General features: G+C 37.5%; 1 protein-coding gene across 1 annotated transcript; it reads left to right on the forward strand.

The window, feature by feature from the left end:
* Positions 1-1293: 1293 nt before the first annotated feature.
* Positions 1294-11376, forward strand: LARP6B (RNA-binding protein). Its single transcript, XM_086427861.1, has 10 exons — positions 1294-1830; positions 5605-5686; positions 7546-7640; positions 7753-7824; positions 8597-8676; positions 8762-8861; positions 9968-10015; positions 10103-10171; positions 10445-10597; positions 10696-11376. Exons 1-10 carry the CDS (start codon positions 1429-1431, stop codon positions 10960-10962), a joined length of 1368 nt encoding a protein of 455 aa, XP_086283987.1. The 5' UTR covers positions 1294-1428; the 3' UTR covers positions 10963-11376.
* Positions 11377-12179: the final 803 nt, after the last annotated feature.

The following is a 12179-nucleotide window of genomic DNA, read 5'->3' on the forward strand; positions in this document are numbered from 1 at the left end:
TGGATACAATCTGAGCCCACAAGAGGGCGTATTGTAGAGAATAATTTTTGTGACACAGGAGATCGTGACATGTGGCATCATGTTCGACTCAATAAGGATTGACTTTCTCTGAGGTACTGAGTCCGATGAATCAAAGATTCGATGACATTTTCACTTTCTGATAGGGATGATATGTTGGACTCGAGATCACATTTCACGATACAGGCCAATGATATAAGTGAATCCCAAGAAATTAAGGATTCAGGATAAGATAAGATATGATTTAACCCATAATTCGAGAGATCATCCTAAATTGAAGGAATATCTCCCCGAAATAAGGGATGAATAAAAATGTATTTCATAATAAGATTCATTATTAAAAGTAAGGGAGATTCTGTTTGACAAGTTAGAGAAAATTTTATAAATAGGGAAAGGAAGAAAAAATGAAGGTAAGTAATTCTTCCTGATAAATAAATCACTACTTATTAATATAAGATTCTGATTAAAGTGTTGAAGATGTTGTGTTGCAAGCACACCATAGTGAAGGCTCTCGTCCTGTGATGAAAAATGTATCACTTGAGCTAATAGCTTTAGGAACTATGCCAAATGAACGAAAGAAGGAGTGTTCAACGATGGAAAGTATAGGGTCAGGAGAAAACTCTCTCAAACAAATCACCTTGCGGATCACGCCAAATCCCAAATTTCAAGAGATTTGGCATTGTTTAAGAAAAGATTCATATTAGAAAGTTGTCAAATAAAAAAGGATACCAAAAATGGTAAAATCTTAATTAAAAAATGACACTTAATGAGGATAAGGATAATAAGGAAATGTGCCAAAAAGAGGGATGATGTCCCATTCTCTATAACTAGGATATTCACGAACATTCAAAAGGTACGCGAGAATTTCTTCCTAAAACTCTGCTAAAATTGTTTCGTGACTAACTTGGACGTCAAGGCTCTGTGATGCATGCACACATAAGAGGATCAAGGGTGCAAAGGACTAGCATCGGCAAGAGGGTGCAGAGTCTTGAGGTAGATCATAGAATTGCATCTACAAGATCCAATAAAACTTCAATTTTTGCTATAGAAATGGATTTGGTTCCAATCTGGCTGTTATGATGGAGTAGATTCCCAAGGGACCATTGATTCTAGATTCCTATCCAAAATTCTAAAATCCACTGCATCCACAGTCCACACACACTATAATAAGAGTACCAAAATGTAATTTACTACAATTCCAAGGGCCAACAAAAAAAACTCGTAAGTTCGGTTCGAGTCAGACTTCCATCTCTTTTTACGGATATAAACCCATCCCTCCTCAGTACAGAAACCCCTGAAACCGAGATACTCTCTCCATCGTTTCCGCCCTAACGGGCTCTTACTATACTCACTGGCTTCCAAAAACCCTCCCTTTTTTCTAAGATCAATTAAACCCTAACACTAGAAATAATGGCTCAAGAATCTACCGCAGAAACCCTAGAACCATCTTCATCTTCAATAGATCTATCAAACGATCGAATTGCAGATACATCTCCACTGGATTCTGTCCTTTTGGATCCATCTCTCTCCCGAAACGCATCATCTAGTCGACTCAACGCTCTTGCCCCCGAATTCGTTCCTCGGACTTCGAATCGAACCGATCTACAGAATCTTAGACTGGTGATCCAGCAAGATCACGGTCCGATTCATATCTATCCGACTCCGAATTCTCCATTTCAGGTTCCGTATCAGAATTATGGAGGGTTTGCAGAACACGAGGTTGTTCGAGTTCAAGTTGCGGACGACCAGGATCATGTTCCGCCTACCAGAAATGGCCTGTCTGATGAAGTTTGTCAGAAGATTGTGAATCAGGCAAGTCTGGTTTTTCGTTAATTCATTTGTGTTTTATGGATCGAATTTTGTTTCTTGTTGATTTTATTGCTCAAATTGTTTTTATTCGCACTCGATTTAATTTTACTGTGGTGGGGTTGATCAAGTAGTAGACCAATGTGCACTTGAGGCGGTGTATATTTTAATTTGTTCTTCTAAAGATTGTTTCTTTATATTGGTGTTTGAGTGTATCTGAATAAATTAAATGGACGCGATGGATGGGGTTCGGGAGAAAATATGTAATTTTCTCATTGAGTTTACAAATCGTTAGAAAATGAGTCTCATATCACACATCTTGACGTGAAAGTGCATAGGAACCATAGATGCCTTTTCACTTGTATCTTGAGGAAAAGTATCTATGGTTCCCATACACTTTCATGTCAGGGTGTGCGATGTGAGGTCCAATCTTGAGGTCACTTCAGCGTTACTTAGAAAATATGCAATTTTCTAAAGATTGTTTCTTTTTAGAGCTGCTATTGGCACCCCAATATTTACTTATCACATCCCAATTAAAAATAAAGAAGAGAAATGTATGGTTGAGAATAAGTAAAAGTTGGGGTGCCAATAGTAGCTCTCTCTCTCTCTTTGTTGTTAGATTTCTATTTTTAGGTTTAGGATTTTACATGAGCCTAATCCTAAATGTAAAAAACTACTGGAATTGTTTGAACAAGTGTAATAATGTTGATTAATAATTTGAGCCAAATCTATATAATAAAACACAATAGTAGGTCCCACTTTACTACATTTTTGTGGAGGGATAAATGTCCCCTCCAACTACAGAGGATTGGGGTTTACACTATTTCCTCTTTATCCCTTCAACCTTATTGTCTTTCCTCCTCCCATTTTTCGATAATATCCCTCCAATTTTACCATCTTTCCTCTGTTAACCCCCTTTTCAATAATACCCCTCTAACTTTACCATCTTTCCTCTCTTACCCCTTTAACCCCTACCAAACTCTAGTCTTTGTAATGTTTGAATAGTGTGTTTTAATCTTTAATTGGGGTGTGATAAATAATTTAAGAAATTGGGGTGTGGTAAGTAAAAGTTGGGGTGCCAATGGCAGTTTTGTTGTTATTATATTTTTCAAGTAACATACTTATTGGGCTTCAAAAAATGCCCGCAAGCATGATACTGAGCCGGTCCGACTCTAAGCTCAGCCCAGATTTTAAAACTGCGCAGTGCCATAACAGATAAAACCTTCAAAGTTTTCATATCTTTGTTTCTTTTAATCTTGAACAAGTAGATGGATTTTTTTTATCGTCTGTGGTTAGAAAGAGAGAGAGTTCGAATGGAGGTTTCATAGGCCCTTCGATTTAGAAGGAAGAGAATGAGAAGGTGCTGTCTTTGGATTATTTTACAGTGAAGGCTTGGACATCTTTTTTTTTTTTTTTTTTAAATTCAATTTTCTTCTTATATTGATGGGTTTCCCACCATAACAGAGTTCCAAAACATTACACTTTATATGAGCCAGACCCATATCATGGAATCCTGTTTTTTTGCATTCTCCTTTTTTTTTTCTTTCTTTCTAATAAACAATTTAGCATTTTTTGAGTTACGGATAGAGAGTAGAGAGATGGATTTCTCCCCCTTAATTTCTCTTGTCTAAACCAATGGCGCATACATAGAAAGCCAGTGGAAAGGTAGGCATCGGCCAAACAACCATAGATATGTATATAGCCACAGACAACAGGTTCAATCAAGTCCTGATTTGTATACTAATTACATCTCACACGCATATTCTATTGCTACCATCTCATTTGATGATCGTGGCACTCGCTAACTACTCCATGAGTTACCACAGGTTCGCTTACGAAACTTGTATCTTGCATATAGGCAACAACACTGCCCAAGATCTTCCCTTCATGTGACTCATTGAACCTTCCAACTTCACTTTGTGGCCTGTGCTAAAGAAACATGTTTGATCGGTATTTTTTTTGTCATAGCTTGAATTGTATGCTCAAAAGTTTATGATGTAGGGATGTCCTCATTAGTTTAGGGCCTGTATGATTGCAGGGACAATATATTCTTCAAAAGTGAAATTTCATCAAGAAATGGTCATGGAAACACAAATTTCCTCAGAAAATGCTTGTCCATGTTCAATTGCTTGGACAAGCATTTTCTGGTCCTATTGAAAGACCATTTTCCAGCAAGTTAGAAACTTTGTTTCATGAGAAATGATTTTTTAGTAAAATGTGCATTCATTTACCTGGAAATCACATTTTTCCATCAATTGTTGTGCGAGCAATCAAAATACATGTGTGCATAGATATTGTAGGTGGACTTTGGAAACTCATTTTCCATTTTTTTTAGTAACATATGTTTCCCGTGTAAAATTGAACTTTTGATTTTTTTTTTTTTTTAAACACTTTTTGAAAATTTCTGTTATTTTATTTACAAAAAATAAATCTGGTTCAAGCTCAAAGCCTATTATAGGTTTATATTGGGCTGGCTCAAAGGCAGGATGGGCCAGGCCTGATTTGCGGTCCTATGTAATCTGCCTCGAATACATTTAAGTATCTTTCTAAATAGAGTTCATTGAATTGGTTGTTATCCTAGTTTTGGGAAGTTCCATCAATTGTGGTCTGATTAAAGTGACATCCAGTCGAGTTTTTGAACTTGCCAAGTTTTTTTTACTTGTTGCTTGAATCTCCTTTAATTGAGCAACTTAATTTAGTTATCAGTCTGATAAGGTATGGATGTAGACATCAAATATAACTTGTGAGTTGATTGTTCAAATTGGAGTGCTTTGCTCAGTGCAAAACACTGAACCCCCCCCAAATCAACCACATCTTCGGCATCCATCGAGAAACTTAAGATTAAGAGGGAGTATGCAAATTGAGCAAATACTAGTGCTTGTTTTTATCACTAATTTGGGCATCGGAGTGTAATCAGCATGTACCTTACCAAGAGGATATCAGGGCAAAACAATGGAGGGAAGGATCTTGGCATCCATTCCCTTTTGAGAAACTCAAACTAGATAAGAAAAGCAAGTTCCTAAAGATATAGAGTTAGATGCAATTGATCCTCTCACGAATGAATCCACCACCATTAGAGGAGGCAATATAAGTAGAAGTAATATCAATTGCATGAGTAGTAGTTGATTCAGCGATTGAAGCAACAAAGAAAGCTAGTAGGCCCAGCTCATACCCCATAGGTTCACCGCTAGTAAAGCATTTCAGTCCCTCCCCTCGTTCCCTCGTTTAGTCTTCTTTAGTATCAAGAGGTCTAGCTGAAAAGGTATATATACAGCAGTGGATCCTTTAGATTTAACATCAACTATGCTCCAACCTTGGATCGTTCTTTAACTTCTAGAACATGGTTTATAAGACTAATTACTAAATGTTCACATAAACACTTCCTAGTTAGTATTTTCTGACCTTGCTACAATTTGGAAGCTAATTTCTGGCTTAGAACTCAAAATTCAAATTTAGCTACTAATTGGAGAGTCATTATAAACCATATAAATCATTATTTTTAGTTACTCAAGATTAAAATTCATTGACACAAACACATTATGGAATTCAAACCATGGGTCCCACAATAGCTGAACAAATGGGCTGGAAATCCCATTCACGAAAGGTTTTGGTGGGATAGAAATCAACTCAATAAACAGTCCATTAGGGGTTGTTGAGCCTGATCTTGGGTCTCCAATTGGGCCCACAGCTTGGATGGGGCCATCAAGTTCAATCGGTTTATATAATCTACTTTGACACCATGTAACCATTGTGATCCGACCCCCCCTTTAAATCTTGCAGGTGGAGTACTACTTCAGTGATGTAAACCTGGCTACAACAGACCATCTAATAAGGTTCATCAATAAAGATCCGGAAGGTTTTGGTAAGATATTGTCAATTTGTTGTCTCTTTGGTTACCTTCCCTTAAGTTCTTCCTTATTTGTGCATTACAGAGCGATTTGATTCATGAGAACCCGATATTTTTCTTTCTAGTTGGTTCAATATTTGTAATTGAGGAAGAAAATAATGACTTGTACATAAAAACAATATAGAAGCACGGCTCAATATATAGTGATCCGGAAGTGAGTAATCTGGACCAATGCATTGTAGCCATTGCCCATCTTCATAATAATGCAACATTAAGTCCGACAAATGGAGAAATGTCCACAAAGGCCTAGACAAAGGAGATAAGGACAAGAAAACAAATTGCAATGTGTAATAAGGCTATGATGCATGGCCTAGCAAAAAAAAGAGAGAGGTTATGATGCATGGATTCCTTTGACTTGGCGAAGTACCCATTTTAGACACATGTCGGATTCTAACACTACATTGATTTTGTTGCTAATTTTTCGGGTTTATTTTCTTATTTATATTTCCTCACTTGCAAGATGTTGATTTAACTTTATGATCATGCATGTAGCAGCATCTTTAATGGAGTAATGCATTCCCCCCCATTCCCCCCTTATTGGGACATCCGACATGACGGGTCTTTTCCTTTGGGTCATTATATTTTATACTTTATTGCAACTCAACCTCTTGGATTTACCCTAAACTGTTATAGTGACCCTATCGTAGCCCCAATCATTAACCCAAACCCAAATCAGATTCTACTTTGTATTACATCTTCTCTCTCCCTCCTGCATCAGCCCCCCTCCTAAAACAACCCATGAACCTACCCACCCAAAGTTGGTGCCTAAATCAGTTGGTAAATAAATTGGTTGCCAAAAACATTTGGTGCCGAAATCAGTTCTTTGGTAGAATCTAAATCAAAACTTTGGTAGAATGTAAAGCCCATAGGTACTCTAATGCTAACAGAGAGATACCTGTTTTGAAAATGTGATTAACCTCACCACTAAATTGGACTAAAGAATGTGAAGCCTAATACAGCCTTAAAGTAGTGGGCCAAGTTCGTATAAATATGGCAAACAAATAGGTTACATGTGAACAACACTTGGACCTTGTGAAAATGCCTAGAATTATGGAATATTAAACTGGACTTATGCAGAGACATATCTAGTTGAGTGCTGAAATATGAAACTTACCACAAGGAGACCTTGTGAAGATGTCATGGTATTTGGTATGTTTTTGAATTATTTATTGTTCTGACACTCCGCTCCTTGGCAAACTGAAAATTGCTGTTTTACCTGTGATTTTGAAATTGAACAATTTGACCTTTCAAAGACTGGTCTAGTGGGAGCTGTGAGTTGGGTTGGGAGTTGTGAATTGAATCAGGTTGGGAATCAGCCTGAGCACGAATCTCTGCTTGAGTTATGGACCTGAGATGCTAAGTCCAATCCGAAGTTCTTGGTGATGATATCGTATGTATTGCCTGTGATCTTCTCCATGAGCACTTATATCTCTTTGAGACCTAGATCTGTTCTTCCAATCAGAACCGATTTATGAATCGTGAATTCAGGGTATTATATCTGTTCATCTCCGAAACCCAACCTTCTCTTGTTGATTTCCTTGGGGAATAAATATTTCATACGTAAGGCTAATAAAGCATAGGAAGCTTAGAGGGTCCTAATCGTCCTAAAAACTGCACATCGCCTAACTAAGATAAGCTTCCTCACAGCTACCTTCACATCCAGGTTAATTAATCATGATTTGGGTTTCATCTTGTGAGAGATTAGTTAACTTGGCCTGTCTCCACCTAGTCAAACCCTTTTCTTGTTCTATGTATTCTATTAATTTGTTTGAGGTATCATTCTAACTAAGACAAGACCTTGTTATATTCAACAGTACCAATATCAGTTGTTGCATCTTTTAAGAAGATTAAAGCCCTCATCAGTAGTAATCCTCAGCTTGCTACTGTTCTCCGGAACTCTTCAAAGCTTGTAAGTTCTTTTATTCTTGTAATTTTCTCAATGCATCCTCTTTTTCTGCACACGAGCCTTGCTATTTTTTGTCTGCCATCAGTGTTACCAGTTTTGGTGGTACACTTTACAGGTTGTAAGCGATGATGGGAAGAAGGTCAGACGCCACCAGTCACTGACTGAGTCTGATATGGAAGACTTGCAGGTAGTCTCTATAGTTCTGATTTTCATTAAAAAAAAGACTATTCTGCTGATTTTTATCCCTGTTGAAGATCTCCACCTTCTGTCTAATATTTTTTTTTTCCTATTTTGAAAGACTAATGATTTTTGAACTCAACCTGACAGCCAAACTCAAAAACTCACTGACATGTCATGTGCAAAGAACTGTAGATTCTTTCACTCGGGATACACAACTGTACCTTGGCATACACAACTGCAGATGGCAGGTCGGTTGTGTATCCCGAGGGACAGAATCTTCGGTTCTTTGCCCATGCCGTGTCGGTGAGTTTTTGAGTCCCCCTGTCAGGTTGAGTTCAACAATCAGCACTCACTTTGAAAATCTTGCTTTGAATGAATTAAAATAGGAACCTTATTTCATGCTAACCACTGGATACTTTGTGAAAAAATGACCTTTTTCTTGCTAATTCCCTGTCAAATTTTGTTGTTTATAATGTAATTTGTACAATGCTTGAGTTTTTCAGTTTTGGCCTAATAGTTTCCTGTATTTGTTTCGCGAGATTTTCCTGGTAGGAACACAAGGAAAACGAAAACATAAATAAAAATTTGAAGTCCCCTACGAATTTCTCTTGCCAAAGCTAACCAGAATAATTTTTTTGACTGGGCCTGCCTATTGTACTTCTTTGGTGCACCCACCCTCACACATCAAGGGGAAAACTCCTAGAGTCCCCTTGCCAAATGTTTCCCAAGATTTATTTTTGTGACAGCATGTCTTAACTTTTTTGTACTTTGGTGTGTAGTCACGCATTGTTATTGCTGAAAATTTGCCTGATGATCATTCCTACCAAAACCTAATGAAGGTCTTCTCAGCTGTTGGGAGGTAGGGGGCATATTGCTAATTTAAAAATCTATCCTTTTATCAATAACCATGGGCCTTAATTATGTGAATTGGTTCTTTGTTTCAGTGTGAAGACAATCCGTACCTGTCAACCTCAAAGCTCCAATGGTGGAGCTTCTGCAGCATCTAGAATATCTAAGACGGAGAACATGCTTTTCATTAACAAGGTATGAGTTGTAGTAGATGTGTTGTTTTATCTTGCATTTCTAAGGCTGTGGAATTCAGTTATAGTTGAGGGTGGAAGTTGCACTCTGTTATGCACAGACTTGTGTTATGTCTTGTCAGATGAGTTCATGAATTATCAACCCAGATTGCTAGAACAAAAAGGGTTATAATTTAAGTACAGAGTATGCATCGACAAGAAAGGACAAACTATTTAAGCTTAATAGACAAAAGAAACAAGCATTGACATTAGTTAGTGCCCAAAACCAAGGACTTTGAATTTTTACAGGTCCGTCAAAGACTCACAATTAAACTCCTTGTGGTTGATAACCCAATGGTAATACAAGTTTTAATCATGTGTCTTCGTTGTATTTTACATAAAGGTGCATTTCTTCCACCCAAATTAAATGGGAACATCATTCAATCTATCTTCATCTTGCCATCCAAACCTTCCAAGTTCCTTAACATTATAGTCCAAGGTCATAATCCTTCCTGTACTTTTTTGTTTGGAGGATAAACTGGGGTTAGGCTGGCCCCTAACAGCATATATTGATCTGCAGTAAAAAATCAGTGTTTAATAAAGTGTTATGTGTTGACATGCGTGAGTCATGTGTGCACGTCCGTATTATGAATTGTAGCCCTGATGGTGGCATGTGGGCCCCATTCTTGGATTTTTCCCTGGGCTGTTGTCTGCTTCTATTTTAATATCTGATGATTCATTATCTAGGGTCAACTGAGGGAATAGTGCAGTGATCTAGTTTGGCCTGGGTTGCTTGTTTAAAGGTCTTCTGATATAAAAAAGACCATCATGTCTGGATTGACACTCAGACTCGTGTTCTAATCAATATATTTTACAAGTCTGGATGGACCCACATGGGGGCCAAAATAGTAGTAAGAGGTTGGCGTCAGCACACCAATAACTATTGCCAATGCTTGTTTTCTTTTGTGTATTAAGCTAAATAGCTTCCCCTTTCCTGTCCATGCGTACTCCATATTTAAAGTTGGATTGACCCTGATGTCTGGATTGACTCTCAGACCCCTGTATAATTATTTGTATTTTACAAGTCCTGGTGTTCTGACTTGCACCGATCAATCTTTGTTTCACCTCCAGTTGCATGCATTTGTGGAATATGAGACGGTTGAGCTAGCCGAGAAAGCGGTGAGTGTTTCGGAACTCAAAATTGTATGTTTTTGGCATCTACCCTCTTTGACTTGACCGATGGGTATCTCATGTCTTGTGGTGTAGGTTAGTGAGCTAAACAATGAGAGGAACTGGAGAAGTGGCCTGAGAGTGCGGTTACTGCTTAAGCGCACGGTATTTACCTAGAATTCATTCTGATGTTTTACTCAAAGCTCATATGAAGTTGATTTGGTAAATTTTGCAAATTGAGTCATGATTTTTTTAATTACAAGAAAATACTGAAATAATCTTTCTTGAACATTACCAGCTTTTACTGAAGTTACACTTGAGTTCCTTAATTCGACAAATCAGATCAAATGTTTAAAAATGAAATCCTGACTTTTGTCTTCTACGACTTAAGTTTTATTCATTGAGTTGGATAATGATTTATATGACTTTTCCATCCAGTCAAAATCTGCACAAGCAAGAGGTAGAAAGGCCGGGCATGAAGGGGAAGGGGGGAACTATGAGGAAGACGACTTGTCCACATTGGAGCAGCCAACTGATAAGCACTCAGATGATCATTCTCAATCATCTGATTCAACATCACTTGAGCACACAGTAAGCATTCCTCTTGGTTTTGAAATATATATATAACCTGGACTGGGAAGCAATTTATATTTGCATTTATGAGTTTTGAATCTACACTTCTGGAACAGGGTGAGGAGGGTGGTGTCCATGATAAGGATAAGGATAAGGAAGGTGGTCTGAGGAGGGGACGTGGTCGTGGCCGTGGTAAGGGCCGCATCCGGGGTCAGTACCATAATAATAACCGTGGAAGCCATGTAGGTACACCCCCCGCAAATAATTCGATCCAGAACGAACAAGCAACTGCAACCAAGCAACCTCCAGGGCCCCGTATGCCAGATGGGACACGGGGATTCACATTGGGCAGGGGAAAGCCAGTCAGCAGTGGTAGTGCATAATGACACTTGTTACAATATCAAAAAAGCTTTTTTTTTTTTAACCCCTATATGTGTGTGTACGTAGTAGTGGGTGCTAGTATTTTGTTGTCTGTGGGGGAGTATTGATGGCGTAGTTTTAGAAGGTTGGGGTTCTGTCAATCCATTGTTGTTGGTAAAAAAAGTCAATTTAGTTTTTGTTTGGGAAAAGGGAAAGGAGGAGGAACAGGACTTCGTTCAGCCTACCTATCTCAAGATTTTGAGATATAGAGGCTTTTATGCTGAAGATAATGTGGGGGTTGTGCCTACTTTTTTTTTTTTTTTTTGTGTGTGGGTATATTGATGTAGAAAAGGTTAAAAAAAAGAAGAGGGAAATACATGGTCAATAAGTGACTGAACAATTTAGATTACAATATTAACTGTTTCTCATTTCTGGCACCATTGCTTTCCTTATAACTTGAAAAAAAAAATAAATAAATAAATTTAGTCAGCTAACTAATATGAACGTTGCAGACTTGGAAGATGTAGTTAGTGGGTCTGGGTGAGGAGCTGTAACCCATTTTTTATTTTTTGGATCACAAAGCAATGGTAAGAGAAATGATGCAGCTACCACCAATCAATTAAAGCGGTTGTGGTGGGGGAAGAGGGAGAAGCCGGAGTGTATAATAATACTGAGTTTGAGCCGAATATTTTGAGAGATTGGTAGTATGGTAAGAAAGAGTTTGGTACTTGGGTGAGAGATTTAGCAAAATTCTGCTGAGGATATGAATCAATAAGATATGGTTTCTATTTATTTTGATGAGAATGGTGATACAAATCTCAGTTTCAGTGAACGTCCTCCTTTGATTAACAATGAAATTTTGGAGAAAAGTTTATCAAGTAAAACAATCATTTATAATAATAATAATAATAATAAAAGTTTTTAACTTTCTTCTCTGGGAACTTCTTGAGATCAACTGAGGATGAGGCGTTGCTTCCATAAAAGGCTTTCTCCAATTCTTCTGAGATTTGTTCTTTCTAAGACTCTTAGGTTACATCATCATCTCCAAATGCTTTTATTCTTGCGAACTTGCTTTGCTTTAAGGATATATATATATTTCCACTCCAATTGCAATGGAATAAAAGAATTTAGAATTTTTTTTTATGTTCTTTTTCCTCTATACATAATCATACAAAGAGAATTCTTATCATAATTTATGAGCTAATGACTAATAATATATATTATATATAAAGAACGTCTA

Source organism: Akebia trifoliata, chromosome 16, assembly GCF_017979445.1.
Source record: "Akebia trifoliata isolate Shusen 1 chromosome 16, ASM1797944v1, whole genome shotgun sequence".
NCBI lineage: Eukaryota > Viridiplantae > Streptophyta > Magnoliopsida > Ranunculales > Lardizabalaceae > Akebia > Akebia trifoliata.

Coding starts and splice junctions, on each gene's coding strand:
- LARP6B (XM_086427861.1), top strand. CDS start 1,429: ATGGCTCAAGAATCTACCGCAGAAACCCTAGAACCATCTTCATCTTCA. Junction 7,825..8,596: donor CTGATATGGAAGACTTGCAG/GTAGTCTCTATA, acceptor TTTGGTGTGTAG/TCACGCATTGTTATTGCTGA. Junction 8,677..8,761: donor GTCTTCTCAGCTGTTGGGAG/GTAGGGGGCATA, acceptor TCTTTGTTTCAG/TGTGAAGACAATCCGTACCT.